This window comes from Panthera onca, chromosome A2, assembly GCF_046562875.1.
Source record: "Panthera onca isolate mPanOnc1 chromosome A2, mPanOnc1 haplotype 2, whole genome shotgun sequence".
Classification (NCBI taxonomy): Eukaryota; Metazoa; Chordata; class Mammalia; order Carnivora; family Felidae; genus Panthera; species Panthera onca.
The window spans coordinates 113,029,807-113,051,007 of record NC_138340.1 but is presented as its reverse complement, the minus strand read 5'-3'; the positions used below and the strand labels follow the sequence as shown (position 1 = coordinate 113,051,007).

At 34.5% G+C, this 21,201-nt stretch overlaps 1 protein-coding gene across 1 annotated transcript in view; it reads right to left on the bottom strand.

Annotated features, from left to right (window-relative positions):
* The window catches only part of ABCB5 (ATP binding cassette subfamily B member 5), a 116,543-nt gene that overhangs the window by 32,975 nt on the left and 62,367 nt on the right, over nt 1-21,201 (bottom strand). Inside the window, exons 16-20 of the mRNA XM_078441464.2 lie at nt 14,757-14,900; nt 13,496-13,600; nt 13,242-13,319; nt 8,667-8,750; nt 211-414 (exon numbers count right to left, since the gene is read on the bottom strand). Coding sequence (XP_078297590.2) covers nt 211-414; nt 8,667-8,750; nt 13,242-13,319; nt 13,496-13,600; nt 14,757-14,900 — 615 coding nt within the window. The remainder of the gene's footprint in view (nt 1-210; nt 415-8,666; nt 8,751-13,241; nt 13,320-13,495; nt 13,601-14,756; nt 14,901-21,201) is intronic.

Here is a 21,201-nt window from a genome sequence, read left to right as displayed (position 1 = left end):
TAATTCAGCCAATTTGACTCTAGGGACTACGCTCTAAATCATGAATCCTACTACTATAGCATATCTACACCCCATCCTAAACTAGTCCGTATGCATTTCAATGAATGTACTTTACAGATTCCTAAGAAAGAAAGTTAACATACTGTAAAAATGGGAACTCTCATTGTTTTCCTCTTAAAATGTTATGATGGTAACAAGTCTTTATTTTACCTTCCCAGCACGCTTAAGTTCTTGCTTATCCTTATTGGCAAATCCAGTCATAGCTGTGGCTTCAATCACTCCTGTCAGAGCAAGTATTGGAGCAATACTCAGAATCAAGAGTGTCATCTCCCATCCATATATGAAGGAAATGATAACTGACAGTCCCATGTTAGTTGCATTTTGTGTTAAGACACCAATCCTTGAACCTGTTACCTATAATCAGACAGATTTGGGGGGAAAAAGTCAATTAATTTTATATTTACAAGAATTTCTATTATAGTTTCTTACAAAACAAGACAGGCTTTCTTTTTTAGGATTTATACTTACATGTTTATTTTGAGCTTGTACTTAGAAATTAAATAATACCCATACTTTAAAAACTGTCCTCTACTAAGGAGTGATTATGCTTTGTTTACTTTATGTTGGATATTGTTGTCCTTTGACATGTCCCTGTCATTTTCTGAATATGTCCTTACTTTCTGACACAAAAAGGTTCTCCAGACTCTATCCCTGGAATCTAACATTTCTTCAAGATGTCCTAGTTTCTTTCGGTGGACAAAGTTATTTAGAAGTAAATATATGGTGTTAGTTGTGCTAATTATTAATGGAGTATCAGTGGACAGAACTGGGGAGTGTGTGTGTGTGTGTGTGTGTACAGATGTATGCACAAACTGAAATCTGTATTTCTCTGTTTATGTATCTTGAAGTCCATGAATTCACATCAGTATCTCCAATACCAATCCAACACCACAGTGTTATTTTCAGTTTTGTGCCTTCTTATATTTGGTACCCCCATCTGCAACAGTGATAAACCTGGCTCCCATTTTTAATAGATTTATGTGATCAAGCTCTCTGTAGATAACCAATCTGACATCACGGCCCCTATTTATCTCCTGTAGGGATACCCTTCTCATTCTGCTCTGGTGTGGCTTTCCCACACCAGGCTGCCACCACACAAGGAAGCTTAACTCACAATATGTGGACTCCAAAACCCAACATTCCCCTTTCTCCTACAATGATGGAGGGGCTGGCACTCTTGGTCACTATACCACAATAGTGCTGAATTGAATGATTGATACTATATATTAAGAGGTATGCTTTGGATATTGTATCTTGTATTCCATTTTGAGCATTTTATAATTTGATTTCCTTGAGAAAAAGTCTAAAGCAGCATTATCAAGATAGAAAAGGAGTTGGAAACATCATGGTAAAAGGTAACTTAAAGAAATTCTAAAAGAAAATCTCAAAATAAGTAGAAATATCTTTATAACTATTTTACAAGAACTAAATGTCTTATGAATCAACTTTCAGTGGGACACATGATAAGTAATAAACTGAAATGTTAAATTCCTTTAGTGCTAGGATGAAAAAATGAGAACCCCATTTATCTAGAAAAACAGGTATAATCAACAAAGATATCAATTCATATTTTAAAAGATTTATTTTATTATGATCATGAAAATATGACCATTGGAAAAGGTTTGGATTATGTTAAAATTTACATCCTTTCAAACAAATACACAAACATATTCAGATTGGATTATTGTGTATATGTAGCTTTGTATCCTGCTTTTATCCCTTTACATTATACTGTAAGCTTTTTCCTGGGTCACTGAATAGTCTTCAAAAAATATTTAGATTGCTTCCAACTTTACTAAAACAGAGACGTAATGAGCACCTTTGTGCATAATTTTTATGCTCATTTTTTATTTCCTAATGTTGAAAACCTAGACTAGAGGTATATGTTAAAGGGTATACATTCTTACATTCTTGATAGATATTGTCAAATTTCTTCTCTAGAAGATTATACCAGTTTTTACTAAAGTACCCCCAAATTAGTATCATCATTACAAATAACAACAATAAAAAGCCCTACCTCCCTAAAGGCTCTGCCTTATTCCTAAAAAAAATTTTTCTGGCTTCAGCTTCAAGACTGTATTTGGTAATCTGCTATTTCCCTTTTTCTCGATAAACTATTAAAGAAAACTCCAAAAATGTAAAAACAAGTAACAATTGCAAACATCAAACAAACCATTGAATAATGAAAACTAAGACAACAGATAAAGTATTTTAACTGTCTTAGCATGTTATACATTAACTCTAAGACCTATGAGGCTGAAATATGAATGTCATTTGCTACTTAATACTGATTTACACTCTGTCTCTTGACAGTTGAAGGATGATGCCGGAGATAAAAGATGTTGAGATGTTGTATGTTATGGGATGGATTGTGTTTCCCCCCATCCCAAATTTACATTTTGAGGTCCTGACTCCAAGTTTCTCAGAATGTGGCTATATTTGTATTTGAGATCTTTATTTTTTTGTTTATTTATTTATTTTTGAGAGAGAAAGAGAGAGAGAGAGAGCTCACAAGTAGGGGGAGATGCAGAGAGAGAGAGAGAGAGACAGAGAGAGAGAGACAGAGAATGTGAATCAGGCTTCAGGCTTTAAGGTGTCAGCACAGAGCCCAATGCGGTCTCAAACCCTGCATCAAACAAACTGTGAGATCATGACCTGAGCGGAAGTCAGATGCTTAACTGACTGAGCTACCCAGGTGCCCTGGAAATGAGGTCTTTAAAGAGGTAAAGTAAGTTAAGTTCAAATAAAGTCTCTAGTGTGAGCCCTACTCCAGTATGACTGATGTCCTTATAAACAAAGGAAATTTGAGGCACCTGGGTAGTGCAGTTGGTTAGTATCCAACTTCAGCTCAGGTCATGATCTCACAGTTCGTGAGTTCGAGCCTCATGTTGGGCTCTGTGTTGACAGATCAGAGCCTGGAACATGCTTCAGATTCTGTGTCTCCCTCTCTCTCTGCCTCTCTCCTGCTCACACTCTATCTCGCCCTCTCTCTCTTTCTCTCAAAAGTAAATAAAAATTTAAAAAAACTTTAAAAAAAGAAAAGGAAATTTGAATGCAGATATGTACTCACATATGGGAAGGACTATAGGAGGACACAGTAAGAAGATAGCTATCTACAAGTCAAGCACAGAGGATTCAAAATGAAACCAATCCTGCTGACACCTTGATCTTGGACTTCCAATCAGAACTGTGAGGAAATAAATTACTGTTGTGTAAGCCACCCAGTCTGTGGTAACTTTTGTTATGGCAGCCCTAGCAAATGAATACACTTAACATATTCCTCTCCTCCCACCTAGCTGCCTATTGGGGATGGTGGTAGAATAAGAAGAATCTGAATTTAGTTTTCCTGTTCCAGGAAGAATTAACATAAAAAACAGACATTTGGCCTTGAAAAATATTACAAGAACTGAAGGAAAATAGAACAGAGTCTTAAAGACCTAGAGGATAATGTAACTCTGAAAAGAATTTAGGACTGGAATCAGAGGAAATTTAGTTAAACTTCCATAGATTCTTTAGCAACATGCATGAATATACAAATTTTTCTCGGAAATTAAAAACAGGAAGTCATGATTAAATAATTCTTGAGATAAAAATTATTTATGGATTATTACTATATCTATGGAATTTTGCTAAATGTAGAGAATACAACTTTTGTAAGAAAATGATAGTGTACAAAGAGGGATGGCTAGCATAAGAAACTAAATGACAGAAAACTCAGTATGCAATTGTAGAAATAAAATTCCATATGATAGGATTTCTGTTTCTGGTTAACATGGAGTAACAGGAAATAGATTTATCCTCCCATCTGAAACAAAGGCGGAGATGGGAAACAAACAAGGTGAACCCTATGATTGCCCCAGTTTGGCCTTTGAAAGAGCTTCCAGGCTAAAGTGGAGGGTGAGTGAACTAAGACAGAGCCTAACAGACTCCCAAAGTTAAGTTTAAGTTTAACTTTATCCCAAAGTTAAGATAAAACTGAGAATCTGGGGCATGGAGAATCTCAAGGAAGCTAGAGTTTGCAGTATAGAACACCAGAGAAGAGAGAGGTACACAGAAAGAGAAATATGGGTATCTGCAGAGGGTCCTTCTTGAATATTCAGCTAAGTAGTGCATGTGTGAGGGCTGGGAATAGTTCCCAGTCACACCAGTCGGACTGGAAAACCTCATGTCCTCATAGGGCATTGGGTAGAGTATGTAGAAAGGTCTTACCTCAGTAGGCTCTTGTCCTAACAAACCTTAAAATAAGACCCAAAAGGATTAGACTGTTCCAGGTAACCGAATTCCAGAGGGAAAAAAAAAAGAATATTTATAGAAATATAAAAATATCCAGCACCCCAAAATGTTATATTTACAATGTGTGCCATCTTGTAAAAAATTACCAGATATGCAAAACAGCAAAATAGGACCCATGATGGCATAAAAATCAATCAATTAAACTAGCCCACAACTGACACAAATGTTAGACTTAGTAGATAATGATATTAAAAGTTATCATGGTATAACATATATTCAAGAAGTTAAGAGATAAGGAACATACAAAAAAGATCCACATCAAAATTTTACAAAGGCAAATTTCAGAGTCCATAAAGTTTTATTGGAGCACAGTCATGGTCTTTCTTTACCTATTGTCAGTGGCTATCTTAGAATTATAATGATGGAATTGAGTAGTTGCTAGAGAAACCATATGTGCCACTCTCCTCACTTTGTACTGTTGCTCAGTGTGCTACAAATCTGTGATGCAATTATAATTTGACAGCATGTTGAATGCCACATGAATTGCTGTACTGTGACATTTTATCTTAGTTTTAAAAATTACCATTGTATGTACATCATCTAAAAATAAGAAAGGAAGAGAAGAGTAGACTTTGAATGTCCTTTTAAGGCATAATGGACTGTGGATTACTTTTTCTGATCAGATATCACAGTGTTTTTATTATGCTATAAAGTACTACATAGTACTAAAAATATATAAAATAGGTCAACATTTCCAGATGAAGCATTCATCATTATATTCTTAATTCACAAGAAACCAACATTCAGAAAATTTGGAAAATTTTAAGTGGAATATCTGATTTCAGTAGAATTTCTTCATAAAACTGAAAAGTGAAAATGAAGCTGACACCAAAGTAAGTTTCTGAGTGGCTCATTCATTAGTTAAGCAAAGAAAATCAGTTATGGATAATGAGTTAATTAAATCATGTTTAATTGCAGCAGAGGAAGAAATGTGTTTAGTGAGCTTAAACCTATTATCAGATGATGATTAACCTTTTGGTAAGAACAGTTGCTCAAAAAGTGGACAACATTGCAGCAACACCAACAGCAATAAAAAACCAGGTAGCTTTTTTGAATAGTTTTCCCTGGCTCTTGATGAGTTGACATATGTTACTGGTACTGGTACTGGTAAATCAGGAGCCAATGCTGAGTTTGAAGTGACTAAAAAATTTGTTACTATGAATGGTCTGTGTGGAGCAACTACAGGTGATAATATTTTCAAAGAAGTTAAGAAAAAATGAAGTCAGTATAAACTGAAGTGGAATCTATTAAGATATATTACAACTGATGGTGGTAAGATTTATAGAGTAGGAAAAAAAGCTTAGTTGGACAAATTTACAAACTGTGAAAATGTAAGATGTTTAAAGCCTAAGTTTATTTCCTGTATTGTTTATCAGCAGGTATTTTGTGGAAAATAACATCACATATTATTGGACCAGTATGGTCAATGGTGAAGTTCATTTACTCTTATAGATTTAACTATTTTTATTTCTATTTTTGTGAAATATGGAAGCTGAATATCTTGACTTGTCTTACCACACAACAGTTTGAGGGTTTAGGAGTGATAAGGTTTCACTGAAATATTTTGAGTTCAGGGTTGAGACTGAAATTTTCCTTTACAAGAACTACCTTTAACCACTCTGGCTTTGGATATTAGCTTTTGCTGTAGACTTGGTAATGTTTCTTAATGAATTCAACCTAGAATGGTAAGGCAAAACAACAATTACTTGCCAATGTTATACTATGGTAAAGTCATTTTGATGATTGCTAACATTTTTTTGAATCACAAAAAATATCAAACTGTTTTTATATACTTCCTATGTCAAAAAGTTAAATCAGGAAATGAGGTCATCCCTGTCCAGGTAATGATATTCTAGTTCTACCTAATCAATTCATCTGGTTCTTGGAATTAATAAATGAAGTTTTTATGATTTCTTGGGGCTATATAATTATAGTTCTGATGAGAAGAATTCTTGGAACTAACATTGTATCTGTCAGTGGTGTATCAAGTGCACATTGTGGCATGAATAACACACTTTCTTGTGGACAAAAATGAGGTAACACTTTTGGGTGATGAAAAGGGGTTGCTAAAATATACAGAAATAATACCTTGTAATTCTGTGGAACCTAGATTCCCAAGGAATCTAAAATGGCTTTGTACCTTTAATAACACTATATGTTACACAGAAAACAGTCTGTTGACAGATGTATGGCAATAAGCCATAACCTTGGGCTGAAATAATATCAGTTAAATTGGTTGTATTCAGTAAACTATTTCAGGAATCATGTTGTTCCATGACTTTATTTTACTAACATGTTTTTCTCATGACTCTCAAAGTACCAGAGTTTCTAAAAATGGCTAAGAGTGTATATATTTTTGGCCATTAGTAAAGGTTACAAAATAATATTTACTATTATTAAGGAGCTAGTTTGTGAACACTTATGCTAATATGTATGATAAAATAAAATTTAACTGAAATTACATGATGAAGAAACTGAAATGGAATATGCCTTAAATTGATACAATAGGAAATATGACCCCAAATAATTATTTCCTAATTCATCTCTAGTCTAGTGTGTGTTTGTGAGAAAATACATAGTAGATAAACAGGATTGGTAAAGAATTCTTCCTTCTGCAGAAAGAGTATCCATTCAAGTTAGATATGAACCTACCTTTATACTGCAAAGCAAGTGTTTGTGTAAATTAATTACATGGTAGTAGACATAGACTTACTCTTAAAAAACTTCTTTTCTTATTCTGCTTTCTAAATTCAACAGCTTTAAAATCTGCCATCAGTAATTCAATCATTTATTCTTTAGCTACTACTTTTTATTCAATGCAAATGGTCTTACTTGCCCAGAAATTATTAGGAGACCAACATTTACAAATTGGAACAAGAAAGTTTCCAGTGATCAAACAGAATTAGTCAGATGCTTGTAAGCAATCAGGCTGACAAATGTTTTCATTAATTTTTCTCAATGAAAGACAACACTATTTGTTAAAAACAACTAATGAATGTAAGGAAAGTAATGTTGGTCTCAGTTCTAATTTGTTCTTTTGGCTGAAGCAAATACTTGCTAAAAGAGATGATATAATATATATAAAATATGGCTGCTAGCAGAATTTCACTGGGATTGTAAAAATGTTGAATGATAGATAGTAAGAAAAAAAGAGCACAGTAAAGAAAAAGAAAAAAAAATGGCAAATTTTGTGGAATGGGGATTCAACTGGAATTATAGGGATATTTCTGCCTAGTATGTGAACCCTATAATTCCTAAACATAGAAACTGTCATTCTATTATGCTATGTAAGATTAATGCTACGCTTCTTACTTAACTATTAAGTGAATATTATTCATGATTTTTTCCACTTACGCGAGTAAAATTGATTCCTTAGCCTTATTTAAAAAAATTAAATTTTTTTTTAACGTTTATTTATTTTTGAGAGACAGAGAACGACAGAGAACGAGCAGGGGAGGGGCAGAGAGAGAGGGAGACATAGAATCTGAAGCAGACTCCAGGCTCTGCGCTGTCACACAGGGCCCCATGCAGGGCTCGAACCCACGAACCAGGAGATCATGACCTGAGCCACCCAGGTGATTAACCGACTGAGCCACCCAGGCGCGCCTATTTTAAAATTTAAATTCTATCTAATAAATTTAGGGCATTGTCTTCCAAATAATGAAAAAGAGTTCAGAAAAAAAAAAGATGATGCCACTTTTCCTCTTGAACCCTTTCTACATCAAAACATTAGTTTTGCAAACCATTATGGATGCACATGAATATTAACAACTGTAACCAACTTGTTCTATTATTTGGTAATACAAATCTACCCTTAGAAGGAAAAATTACACTTTCTTCTTTTATTAAAACTTCTAAATTGTGTGTGTGTGTTTTCATTTTGTTACTTTTTCTAGTCTTACTATTTAATTCGGAGCTCTTTTCTCTAACTCATTTGTAGTATCTTCTTTAGTCCTCTGGTTATCCTATTACAATTGCTAAATCTTTTTTCCCCTTTTTTCCCTATTTTTTATATGAATATATATAGTTGACATACAATGTTATTATTAGTTTCAGGTATACAATGTAGTGATTCAATGAAATCTTTTTTTTGTTTTGTTTTGTTAAAAATATCCAGAACTGAAAGGTTTCCCTCTTTCCTTTCTTGAGAGCTCCCAGTTAGTCTTGAGACTTGCCTGGTCCCCTTAAAGATGTGGGTAATCTTAGTATTGCTCACAAATATGCACTGACACATGTGTGTGTACAGGTATGTATGTGTCTACACATACACACAGAATACACACTCCATTTAAAAATAAAAACAATGTACATACTCCTTGGATTTGTGCTATATCCATGGCTAATATTGTTGTCAAGGCTCCTGTGCTGTTTTCCTTATCATCAAACCAGGAAATATCCTAGAGAAAAAGGAGAATTAATATACGGTTATCAGAAACAAGACAAAAGAAAACGAAACAAACATTGTTATCAAAAAGATTGTTCTCTGATTTATGATTCTGCTCTAAGTCAGAAGGCATTTACCTTCTCCCTCACTCACAGGTATTTAATTCTTATAAATAGTATGGATCAAATGACTTTTGTTTCTTACTTCACAAAGATCTATACTTAGATACAAAATGAAGAAAGTAAGCCCAATATCTTGGAACCATTACCAATGCTACAGTACTGTATAATAATCAACATCAAAAATGGTCATTTTGAACCACTAAGTAAGTTGTAATTTCAGTGAAGAGCAGACTACTTAAAAAGGTAACGCACAACATGATTTAGAAATATTTCCAAAACTCTCTATCTAAACTGATTAATGATAAAAAGTCTATCTCCTCTTTAGGACCCACTTAGGCAAGATTTTCCCTGATACTTCATATTACTCCTGAGATCCTATAACCACTGGGCATTGTGAGAGGCTAAAGAGGCAAAGAGGCTGATGTAAAACCCCTGTGGCCAAGAAGCATGCAATCTGAAGGAGATAGGTCAAAAATACAAGCAATAAAAGCATAACATTATAGCCAATTTCATTTTCAACAGCAAATAGAGATAGCACTTCTTAGCAGTTCTCAACCTGAGGCATTCTGATTTCCTTTTATTAGCTATTGAATGTTTCCTCCCACTTACTCAAACCACTTAGATCTCTTGTGGATTAAAATCATATGGAGCCTGTCTCTGAAAAATGACTTATTTTTAGTAAGTGAAAAGCCAAAGAATTGTTGGCTTACACCTCAGCCAGAGCCCTGACACCCAGGTTACATGTTTCAGGCAACTAAGGAAAAAGAAGCATAACAGATAGAGGGCTGTGCATTAATCATACAGTTATGTGAGAAGAAAGTTCCCATGGAGGAATATGACAAGAGCAAGGGTGGGCACAACCCCAGCATGACAGCACTACTCTGTAAGCCCTTGCATTGGGAAGGTGTCCCAAAGAGTTGAGGGTCCAAGATGCCCAAAAGGGCATCCTACAGAAATCACAATCTGTACTACCAATTGTCCCTTTGAAAACACAGCCCCACTCATGAGCCTAACATATTGTGAACATACATCAGCAATGATAATAACTATAGCATTCTTGAACTGGACGGCATTACCTGTTTTTTTTTATTGTTATACTAAAAAAATTAAGATAAACTTTACATATTCTAATTATTTCTTTATTTAAACACGGTATGGAACACACAAAGAATTTTTAGATACAATATAAAGTAAAAATGTAGAAAGATAATTTATTATGGAATATTACATTCTTGATTCTAGAGTATCTTCCTATAACACACTAGGTATAGTATATATATACGACTAGTCTTAGTCATTATCTGATCTTCAATCAGCAAAATGTCCAAAATTACTTTCCAACAAGTCAGTATTGTGTACTCTAGGCACTGTATTCCAGCATATGCCATATGTGCTAAAACATTTAAGAGTTTCTGGAACATAGCTGGTGTCAAATAAAATTTGGCTTGCTTTCTCTTTTTCTGATGGTAAAATGATTGTAAGTAAGGCTATCAAGTTTTTTGATAGTAGTAAATCCATTTTTTTTCCCTGTCAGTAATACGCTAGAAGTGAAAAATACAATAACACTATGATGCCTACACATTTGGTATGTATTTTCTCAATCAATCATCATAACTGTATAAGGTAGATACTATGAATATACATATTTTATAAATGAGGAAACCGAGGTACTGAGAGATTAAATAACTTGCCCAAGGCCACATAGCTGGCAAGTGCTAAGGCCAGGATTTGAACCTATGCAACCAAATGCCAGAGGTTTTATTCAACTATCCTGTTCTATCTCCCATTGAACTGAAGCATTACAGTTGAGTTTCATTACCTGTTTCTCCTGTGTCAGGACTTAATACCTCAAAAGCTTTTGGAAGTAGCTTTTTGAGATCCCTTAGTGCTTACCATTAATTCTATCATCTCATGATTTAAAGACCCCCCAAAGAAGCCCTAGCCAATCTAATGTAAAGAGAAATAGGCAAAAATACGTGTCTGTTCACAAACCCAACAGATCTACAGGTCAATATTTATCATTAGGAAATATAAATTTAGCTTTGAACAATGAATTATTTACAACCATTGAAGTCAGCAACACTTAGAACATTCTTTTCAAGTGGAAGGATGTCAACTAATCAAATAAAATACAGATTTTATACCTATAAAAAGACCACACCTGATTCCATAAATACTTCTACCTCAAATGAGGTTCCAAACTAGTTATAAAAACAACACAAGTCTCAGCATGCTTTTTAAGCCTTAGAAAGCCTTAGGACAACAACACAGGTAATAAGAGTTAGGCTAAACTGCACATTGGGAGCACCCCTTACTATAGACAAAACTGAAATGGGGAAGATATTTATGAAGAAAAGGCCAAATATCCTATTGTTCCCCCTCCATTTTAAGAAAGCAAAGGGGGCGCCTGGGTGGCGCAGTCGGTTAAGCGTCCGACTTCAGCCAGGTCACGATCTCGCGGTCCGTGAGTTCGAGCCCCGCGTCAGGCTCTGGGCTGATGGCTCGGAGCCTGGAGCCTGTTTCCGATTCTGTGTCTCCCTCTCTCTCTGCCCCTCCCCCGTTCATGCTCTGTCTCTCTCTGTCCCAAAAATAAATAAAAAACGTTGAAAAAAAAAAAAAAAAAAAAGAAAGCAAAGACAAGAAACAAAAAAGAATGCTGAAGGATACAGAGGGAAAACAAACAATCAGCTGGAAGGGGCTGAGTTGAATTTATGGAGGAATATAATAACATCTGATGAATAGTGCAGAGTTTCTGTGTGTGTCTTTGTGTGTATTTTTGCAGGACCAGAGTTTTTGGCTTAAAAACTGGGGGCTTCTTATGGGCAGAAGCTACTTTAGCCTAGAGTGTTACTATCCAGCTATTCACATGACTAATGTTAAGAAGAGGATTAATGTCTAGTATTAACCATCAAGATACTGGATTAACAATAACCACTAGTTAAACTGGGTGCTAGACTTGAGACTCTTCTACCAAAAGCACACTGAATCTCTCGAAAGGCAGTTCAAAGTAATGTTTGGTTAAGTTATATATTCTTTTGTTCAAAATATTCAGACATTCAGAGAACACTGTCAAAAATCCCTAGAAATTAAAAATAAATTTCCTTGAATATGGAAACATATAAACTCATAAAGAAAAACAAAAATGACCAGAAACTGTCAATAAGTATGAAATTTTAATTAGTTAATTAAAATTCCACCTTATTTCAAAGATTTGAGGTAAAGACATAAAATGTTCAGAAGTAAAAAAAAAAAAAATTAAAGTACAAGTTTAGCTTGAGTGAGTTGTGCAGGCATTCACTGGTTTCATAATCCCTCAAATAGATTTTTTTCTGGCTTAAGGAGAGTCTCCAATTATCTCTGATAGGCCTTTGACCAGAATGTCAGGCACCAACCTCTTCAGAGCATCAAGTTGCTATGGGAAACCTTGCACTAGTGGGGTTGAATTTTGTATCTTGTAGTTTCCCAAGAGCACAAAGGCCTGGGCATTTTGTTACGCGGCAGTCCTCTGAGCGCTACTGCTAAAAGTCACAAGAGGTAAAAACTGGTTTTGACAACTCAGCTGGTGTGACAGTAATTCTATTTCTGACAAGAAATGAACTTGGCAGGAAGCTATTTGCTCTTGCATAGGGAGCTCTGGTGACAGAAAGTATGATGAAGGGCTCCAAATGATTACCGGCTTTCAGGGAACCCAATACATCTCAGCCTCCTGAAAGAATTTTAGAAGTGCCAATCTGAGACATTCCTGCCATTTGCCCCTAAGACTCACTTCTCAAGATTACTACTTGATCTACCTATTTTTAGTTATTTCACAGGTATGGCTGATCATCTATATATGGCAGGCCAACCCGCCAGCTGGACTGCTACCTGAATTCAGGACTCTTCTGATGAGGACAGAGAGACTGACTGCTTTCAGAAGTGGGGAGTGAGGAAACTTAAGCAGTGCACATGGATGATAGCTAGAGGAATTAACTCCTCCTTTTAAAAGATGTTCCCCAATATACTGTAGCTCTTAATTCTTCTTTTCACTTTTTATTTGGTCTTTCAATCTGATCCTAGTACACTACATTATCCATTTAAAAAAAAAAAGATTTGTCTAGATAAATGCAAGGAAAAGGAATGGACTCTAAATATTGTTTTCTGTAAGTTGTATTTTCTTTTTTTTTTTTTTTTGTAAGTTGTATTTTCAAACATAACAATTTTGGACTTGCTTCTATTAGAAAAATAAACTAAGAATTCTAATGTCAGGTGTTGGTGGGAACACAAAAAGCACGCTTTCAAAGGATCAAAGGAAAGATTATGTGAAGAAATTGACTTGAAAAACTACTAGAATATTTAAGAACACATTTTAAATAAAATAAGAAAAAGATAAATGAAACACTGACCTGATATAACGTGGCTTTAAATGCCAAATGTCTTAATCTCATGGTTAAAATTTCCCCTGCTCTGCCATAAAATAATCCCTGGAAAACAAAAGAAAGGTATATTTATTCTTAACTCTTTTTTCTATTTCTTTGTAACAGTTAATTACTATATTTACTTATTTATACTTTATTATATTTTGTTGTTATTTTCAACTCAGAGAGGATGACATAAAAAGTAATCATGTTCAAACTTGTTTAATTCATTAAAAGCTTACCTGAATGAAATAACTGACAAAGCAAATAACACCCAAAATGACAAATATCATGGAATAAATCTCTGAATCATGCTTTAATGTGGTTTTATCATCATTTTCAAACATCTGAGAAAAAAGAGATTTTTTATTCAGGTTATTGGAAGAAAATACAAAAGAAAGAGAAAAAACTAAAACGTCTATCCATCAGGAATTTTTGACTGGATTTCAACATAAGAAAAAGATTATATATACATTTCCTGGGGAAAAGAACTGCACCATTATTCTATTCACTACATTCATTACATATGATAAAAAAATGATTTGCTGTCAATTTTCTCACTTAGGCTATGTAAATATGAGATCAGACAATGAGTCTTCTATCTGTGATTATCACAGTATATTTTCAAAGAAACTACCAGTTTGTTTGAATTACTATTTCTATTAACTGCTAATAATTTAGGTTTCTTAATATTATTTTATTTAAGGTATTAACCTGCAGCGTGAGGTCTTTATACATGTCCCTAGAAATTGTTCCTATAATTAGTAATTATACATATATTGCCATCTATGTTGACACAGCATAGCTGTGCAAATCTGGGACTGAAGACTTAACGTGGCTCAGTCCTTGAATCCAGCAACTCTCCTGAGTCCCTCAGCACAATCTCAAGCTCTTGTTATTTCCTCTCCCTCGTGAGCTGACTGGTAATAAAAAATGGCCATTGTTTGGACTAGTTGAAAGAAGAGTAGTCGTCTTTGTCTATTTTATTGCTTCAGTGCTTTGGAATGCTGATACGGCAGTGGAGTCAAAATTAGAAAACAAAGTAATTTCTTTACTGATTGCCCAGTCAACAAGGCCCAGCCAAGACTTCACAATAGAGGCTGGCTTATCCCCTGAGAACATTAGTTAACCTTCCTATCATGGATCCCACACTATGGGTGACCCACCACAAGTCCCAATTTCCCCATTGCTGAGTCAAAGTACATCAGGTCTGTTCTCTCAGGCTACACTTTGTTTAAAATTGTTAAAAATGGGGCGCCTGGGTGGCTCAGTCAGTTAAGCGTCCGACTTCGGCTCAGGTCACGATCTTGCGGTCCGTGAGTTCGAGCCCCGCATTGGGCTCTGGGCTGACCGCTCAGAGCCTGGAGCCTGTTTCAGATTCTGTGTCTCCCTCTTTCTCTGACCCTCCCCCATTCATGCTCTGTCTCTCTCTGTCTCAAAAATAAATAAACGTTAAAAAAAATTTAAAATTGTTAAAAATATTAGCAAATTAGCTTTACTTACAGTTATGATTTTTGCAAAGATGATGGAAAATACTGGATGAACAGCTCCATTTAGAATAGAAGCCAATGTCCCCAGGACCACAGAAAGCCATTCAGACTTGTTTAATTTAAAAATTTTTAACATAGAAACTTCAGGAAGACTTGTCTATGAATAAAATACTTTGGTTAAAACCTCAGTTTGAGAGCGTAATGGAACCTAGAGAAGTTAACCAATCTTAAACAGAACCAATAATGTAAAATATCAAATATAATTAGGAGACAAGAGTAAGAGTAGAATATATCTTAGAAAAATTTCACCACCCATATTACCTGATGTCCTCAACACATACAGGAATCTTATCCCAAAGTGACTCTCTGAGCAATTTATCCTTTTGGTATTTCACTGTTACTATCATTTAAAAATTACAGATTAACTCACAAGTTCTGACAGCTAAGACTCACTGAAGAAATGACAGTCATATTTTCTTTATTCCTGTTAAACTAGATGGAATATTATACCCTAAGATAAGACAAAAATCTAGGTAGAAATGAAGCAAGACAGAAAGTAAGAATTTTACTAGCCAGCATTTCAAGCTTGAAAGTTTTCTAGTTTCATGACTTATTGACAGAAACATTTATCTAATATCTTAATTTAAAGCTTGTTTTGGGGTTCCCATTTGTAAATAAAATGCTGCAATATCTGAGCATATCACTTAAACTTACCAAGCCTCAGTTTCCTCATCTTTCCAAGGGGGATGATATCATTTCCTATCTTCTTGGATTGTTTTTAGAGTTAAGCTTAACTCAGTATTATTACAGAAGAAGGATTATATGATGCAAAATCCTAGGTTTTATACAGAGAAAGCACAATGCAAGTAACCATTCTGTCAGCCCTCCCAGTGGAGAGGTAGCGGTCACAATGATCAGAGGATAAATAATATGATAATGATTTCTCCTTACTCTTGTCCAGCATGCATAGGGGATTTATTTCAGAAATCTAAAATATCTTACAGTTTTGTAGTGAGTAATTATTTTGAATAGCAAAGTAGACAGAAAACTACTAGGCATTTCTTTTTTATTTTAATTAAAAAAATGTTTTTATGTTTACTTATTTTTGAGACACCTAATGAGAGAGCACAAATTGGGGAGGGGCAGAGAGAAGAAGACAGAGAACCTAAAGCTGCGCTGTCAGCGCAGAACCCGATGCAGGATTTGAACTCACGAACCGTGAGATCATGACCTGAGCTGAAGTTGGACAATTACCTGACTGAGCCACCCAGGTGTCCCTAGGCATTTCATATGTTAAAATTGTCTCTTGGCATTCACTCTAGAAGTAATGACATTTGTGAACCTAATAACAGGAGAATTCTTCGGGAATGATTATAAAATAGTCTGAAATTCTTGTGTTAATCTTAGTCTGGCAACTATAATGTAAACTCTTTTGTTTGAACAATAGAACTTTTAAAGTTCTAAGGTATTTATGGTCTATTTTTAGGATGGGTAAACCACAATTGTATTGGGTTACTGAATAATCTATTTCCTTTCTGAAGTTTTCTGAAGATCATCATCACAAAAAGCCTCACTTTTCAGTTAGGTGACTGTCCAATATACAGAAATTTATTTCACTTTTTATTTTTTGAAAATTTTTATTAAAAAAAATTTAATGTTTATTTTTGAGAGAGAGAGACAGAGTGTGAGCAGGGGAGTGGCAGAAAGAGAGGAAGACACAGAATTTGAAGCAGGCTCTAGGCTCCAGCTATCAGCACAGAGCCTGATGGGGGGCTTGAACTTATAAACTGTGAGATCATGACCTGAGCTGAAGTTGGATGCTTACTCAACTGAGCCCCCCAGGTGCCTCAGAATATACAGAAATTTAAAAAGTTGCATACCAACTCTGTCAAGCACTGAGCACAGATTTTCTGTCAACTTTGTTATAAAATTGCCTCATTTTGCAATGAAACTAAGACTTAGTGTGTGCCAGAACATAATACCAGTAAATTAGAGACAGTAAATGTAGGAGGGCTATCTCACTCCTACAGAATAATGTATCTTTTACCTTTTGAAAAATATACAATAACAGGTTAAATGAGTATTACTGAAATAATGTTATAAAGATAGAAAAGAATAAAGATAAGAACAAAATGAAAGTAAGATCATGAGTTTCTATGTTATGTAAATATGTTATAGGTTATTACATGTTTTAAGAGAATCTGATATAAAAATATATGAAATTATAGGCATTTTGTAAAGAGATACAGAAGGGCTTTAAAAAGTTAAACCTTCCTAAAGAATTTTAAATTTCATACATTTTATTTTATTTTATTTTTTATAAGTTCATTTATTTATCTTAAGACAGAGAGAGAGAGAGAGAGAGAGGGAGAGAGAGAAGCCCAAGGAGGTTCTGCACTGTCACTACAGAGCCCAACATGGGGCTCAAATCCACAAACTGTAAGATCATGACCAGAGCCAAGATCAAGAGTTGGATGCTCAACCAAAGGAGCCACCTAGGCACCCCCTAATTTCATGTATTTTAGAGCTATAATGAGTTATTATAGTCTTCATATAACAGGCTGTATATGTTTAAAATGTAGAACTTGGTAAGTTTAGACATAACTACACACCCATGAAACCATTACCACAGTCAAGATAATGAACATATCCACTACCTCTAGAAGTTTCCTACAGCTTTTTGTAATCCCCCTCTCCCACACCTCTCAGCTGCCAACCCTCTTCTCCTATAATCACGGGCATGCTGTTACTACATATTATTTTTCATTTCCTAAAATTTTATATAAATGAAATCATACAGTATGTACTCTTTTTTCCTCTGGCTTCTTTTGCTCAACATAATTGCTTTGAGATTTATTCATAATACTGAATAAATTAACATTTCATTATTTTTATTGGTGAATGGTATTCCATTGTATGAATATACCACAATTTATATATTCAGTCACCTCTTGATATGAATTTAGGTCATTCCCAGTTTTGGGCTATTACAAGTAAAACTGCTATGAATATTCACATTCAAGACTTTGTGTGGACACAAAGAAATGAGTTCATTTCTTTCAGGTAAATACCTAGAAGAGGAATGCTTGGATCAGATAGTAGATGTATGTTTAATTCTTTAAGAAATTGCCAAACTGTTTTCCAAAGTGAGTTTGCCATTTTGTATTACCACTAGCAAAATATGGAATGCTTCTGGCTTCATATCACTGCCAACACTTGCTAGAGTCAGTCTTTTTAGTTTCCACCATTGTAATGGTGTGTCATGATATCTCAATTATGAGTTTAATTTGCACTTCTCTAATTACTAATGATGTTTGGCATCTTTTTGTGTGGTTGTTTGCCATATGCACACCTTCTTTGGTAAAATGTCTATTCAAATATTTTGCCCATTTTTCTTTTTCTTTTCTCTTTTGTATTTTTTTTTTAAGAGACAGAGAGGGAAAAAGTGAGCAGGGGAGATGGGCAGCGGGAGAGAGAGAGAGAGAGAATCTCAAGCAGGCTCCACACTCAGCACGAAGCCTTAATGTGGAGCCTGATGCAGGGCTCGATCCTATGACCCTGGGATCACGACCAGAGCTGAAATCAAGAGTCAGACGCCCAACTGACTAAACCACCCAAGTGCTCTTTTTGCCCATTTTTTCAATTGGGTTGTTGATATTCTTATTATTGTGCTTTGGGAGTTTTTGTATATTTTGGACACAAGTCCTTTATTAGATATGTGACTTATAAATATTTTCTCTCAGATTATGGCCTATCTTTTCATCTCTTAAAAGCATTTTACAAATAGCAAAGGTCTTGATTTTGGTGAAGTCTAATTTATCATATTTTTTTTTCTCTTTTATGAATTGTGCTTCTGGTGTTGCATCTAGGAAATCTTTGCTAAGGTTTTCTTACTGGATTTTCTTATGGAAGTTTTTGAATTTTAGGTTTTATAGTAAATTCTGTAATCCATTTTGAGTTAATTTTAATCTGTGATCTGAGACATGGATTGAAGATGATTATTTTGTATATTGTTGATACAGCTATAGCATCATTTCTTGAAAAGACCATACATTCATTATTCAATTGCCTTTACTGTACTTTTGTCTAAATACAATTAACCATCTGTGTGTGGGTGTATTTCTTAACTCTATTCTGCTCTATTGATCTATTTTAATATAGCTGTATATTAAGAATTGGAATTAGGTAGTACAAATTCTCCAACTTTGTTCTTTTTCAAAGTTGTTTTGATTATTTTATCCTTTTGAATTTTCATTTATAATCAGTTTGTCGAATTCTACAAAAAAGCCTGCTGAAATATTGATTGGTATTGCCTTGAACCTATAGATCAATTTGGAGAGAACAGACGCCTCAATGATATCGACTCTTCTTATTTATGTACATAGTATATTCCTCAACTTATTTAGGTCTCCTTTCATTTTTCTTAGTAATATTTTATATATTTCAGTGCATGGATCTTATAATCTTTTATCAAATTTATCCCTAAGTATTTCATATTTTTGACAATATTGTACATGAAATTATTTTTAAAATTTCAATTCCTATTTTTTGATTTTTGTACTTTCTTTTTGGTGCATTCTATAGGATTATTTATATAGATAGTCATGTTGTCTATGAAGAAAGACAGTTTTCTTTCTTTCCTATTTGGATGCCTTTTATTTTCTGGCCTTATTGCACAGGCTGGAACTTGTGGCACAATGTTGAATAGAAGTGGTGAGAGTGTACATCCTTGTCTTGTTCTTGATTTTAGTTCCCTCACTATTGAGAGTGATGTTAGCTATAGATTTGTTGTTTATGCCTTTTATCAGGTTGAGAAAATTTCTTTTAATTCCTGGTCTGCTGAGAGTTATCAGGAATAGACAGTGCATTTTGTCAACTGAATTTTATACATTGATTGAGATGATTATTTTTTTCTTAATAAGAGGTATCACATTAATTTCTTAATGTTAGGCCATACTTGTACTCCTTAGATAAATCCTAGTTGGTGATGATATAGCATTCTTTTTATACATTGTTGATTAGACTTACTAAAATTTTGTTAGTAAGTTTTCCATCTATGTTCATGAAGTAAATTTATCTATAAACTTATTTTCTTGTAACATCTTTGTCTAATTTTGATACCAGAGTAATATTGGTCTCATAGAATTGGTCTCATAGAAGAGAGAATCTCTTAGAATCTCATAGAAGATTGGTCTCATAGAATATTTGTCTCTTCAATTTTCTATTTGGTAGAATTCACCAGTTAAGACAATTAGTTCTGAAGTTTTCTTTAAGGAAAGGTTTTCACTACAAATTTAATTTCTTTTTAATAGATATAAGATTAAGTTATTAATTTATTCTTGAGCGGGCTTTGGTAGTTTGTGTCTTTTAACGAATTTGACAATTTCATCTGAGTTGTAAGATTTATTTTCGTAAATGTTTTCATAAGATCATCTTATTCTTTAGAGGAGGGAGAGAGAGAGAGCATGCATGTAAGTTGGGGAGGGGCAGAAGGAGAGGGAAAGAGAATCTTTCTCCTTTTTTTTTTTCTAATTTTTTTTTATGTTTATTTACTTTTGAGAGAAAGAGAGAGAGAGACAGAGGTGTGAACAGGGGAGGGGCAGACGCAGAGTCTGAAGCAGGGTCGAGGCTCTGAGCTGTCAGCACAGAACCCAATGCAGGGCTTGAACTCACAGACTGTGAGATCATGACCTGAGCTGAAGTTGGATGCTTAACCAACTGAGCCACCCAGGCTCCATGGGAAAGGGAGAATCTTAAGCAGGCTCCATGATCAGAGAGGAACTCTCACAACCCTGAGATCATGACCTGAGCTGAAATCAAGAGTCAGATGCTTAAATGACTGAGCCACCCAGACACCCCTATTATTCTTTTAATATAGGTAGAACTTGTAGTGATGTTACCATGCTCATTCTTGATATTGGTAATTTGTATCTTCTTTCTTAAATTGTTCAGTCAGTCCAGTGGTTTTTCAGTTTACTGAGGCTCTCAAAGAACCAGTTTTGGATTTCACTGATTTTTTTTTCTTATTTAAAAAAAAAAAGTTAATTTATTTATTTTGAGAGAGAGAGAGTGAGAGCACATGCAAGTGGGGTAAGGGGCAGAAAGAGAGGGGGAGAGAAAATTCAAAAGACTCTATGCTCAGAGCAGAGCCCGACTTGGGGCTCAGTATCATGACCATGACATCATGATCTGAGCTGAGATCAAGAGTGGGATGCTTAGCCAACTGAGCCACCCAGGTGCCCCAACTTTTTTCTTTATAATTACCTTCTTCCTTATAGTTTCTTAAGGCGTAAGTTTATTAATTTGAGATCTTTCTTTTTATGTATAAATTTCTTTCTCAGTGATACTGTAAGCCTCATCTCACATTTTTTTTAAACTGGAGTTATTTTTATTTTTTTAAAGTTTTTATTTAAATTTCAGTTAGTTAATATATAGTGTAATATTAGTTTCAGGTGTAC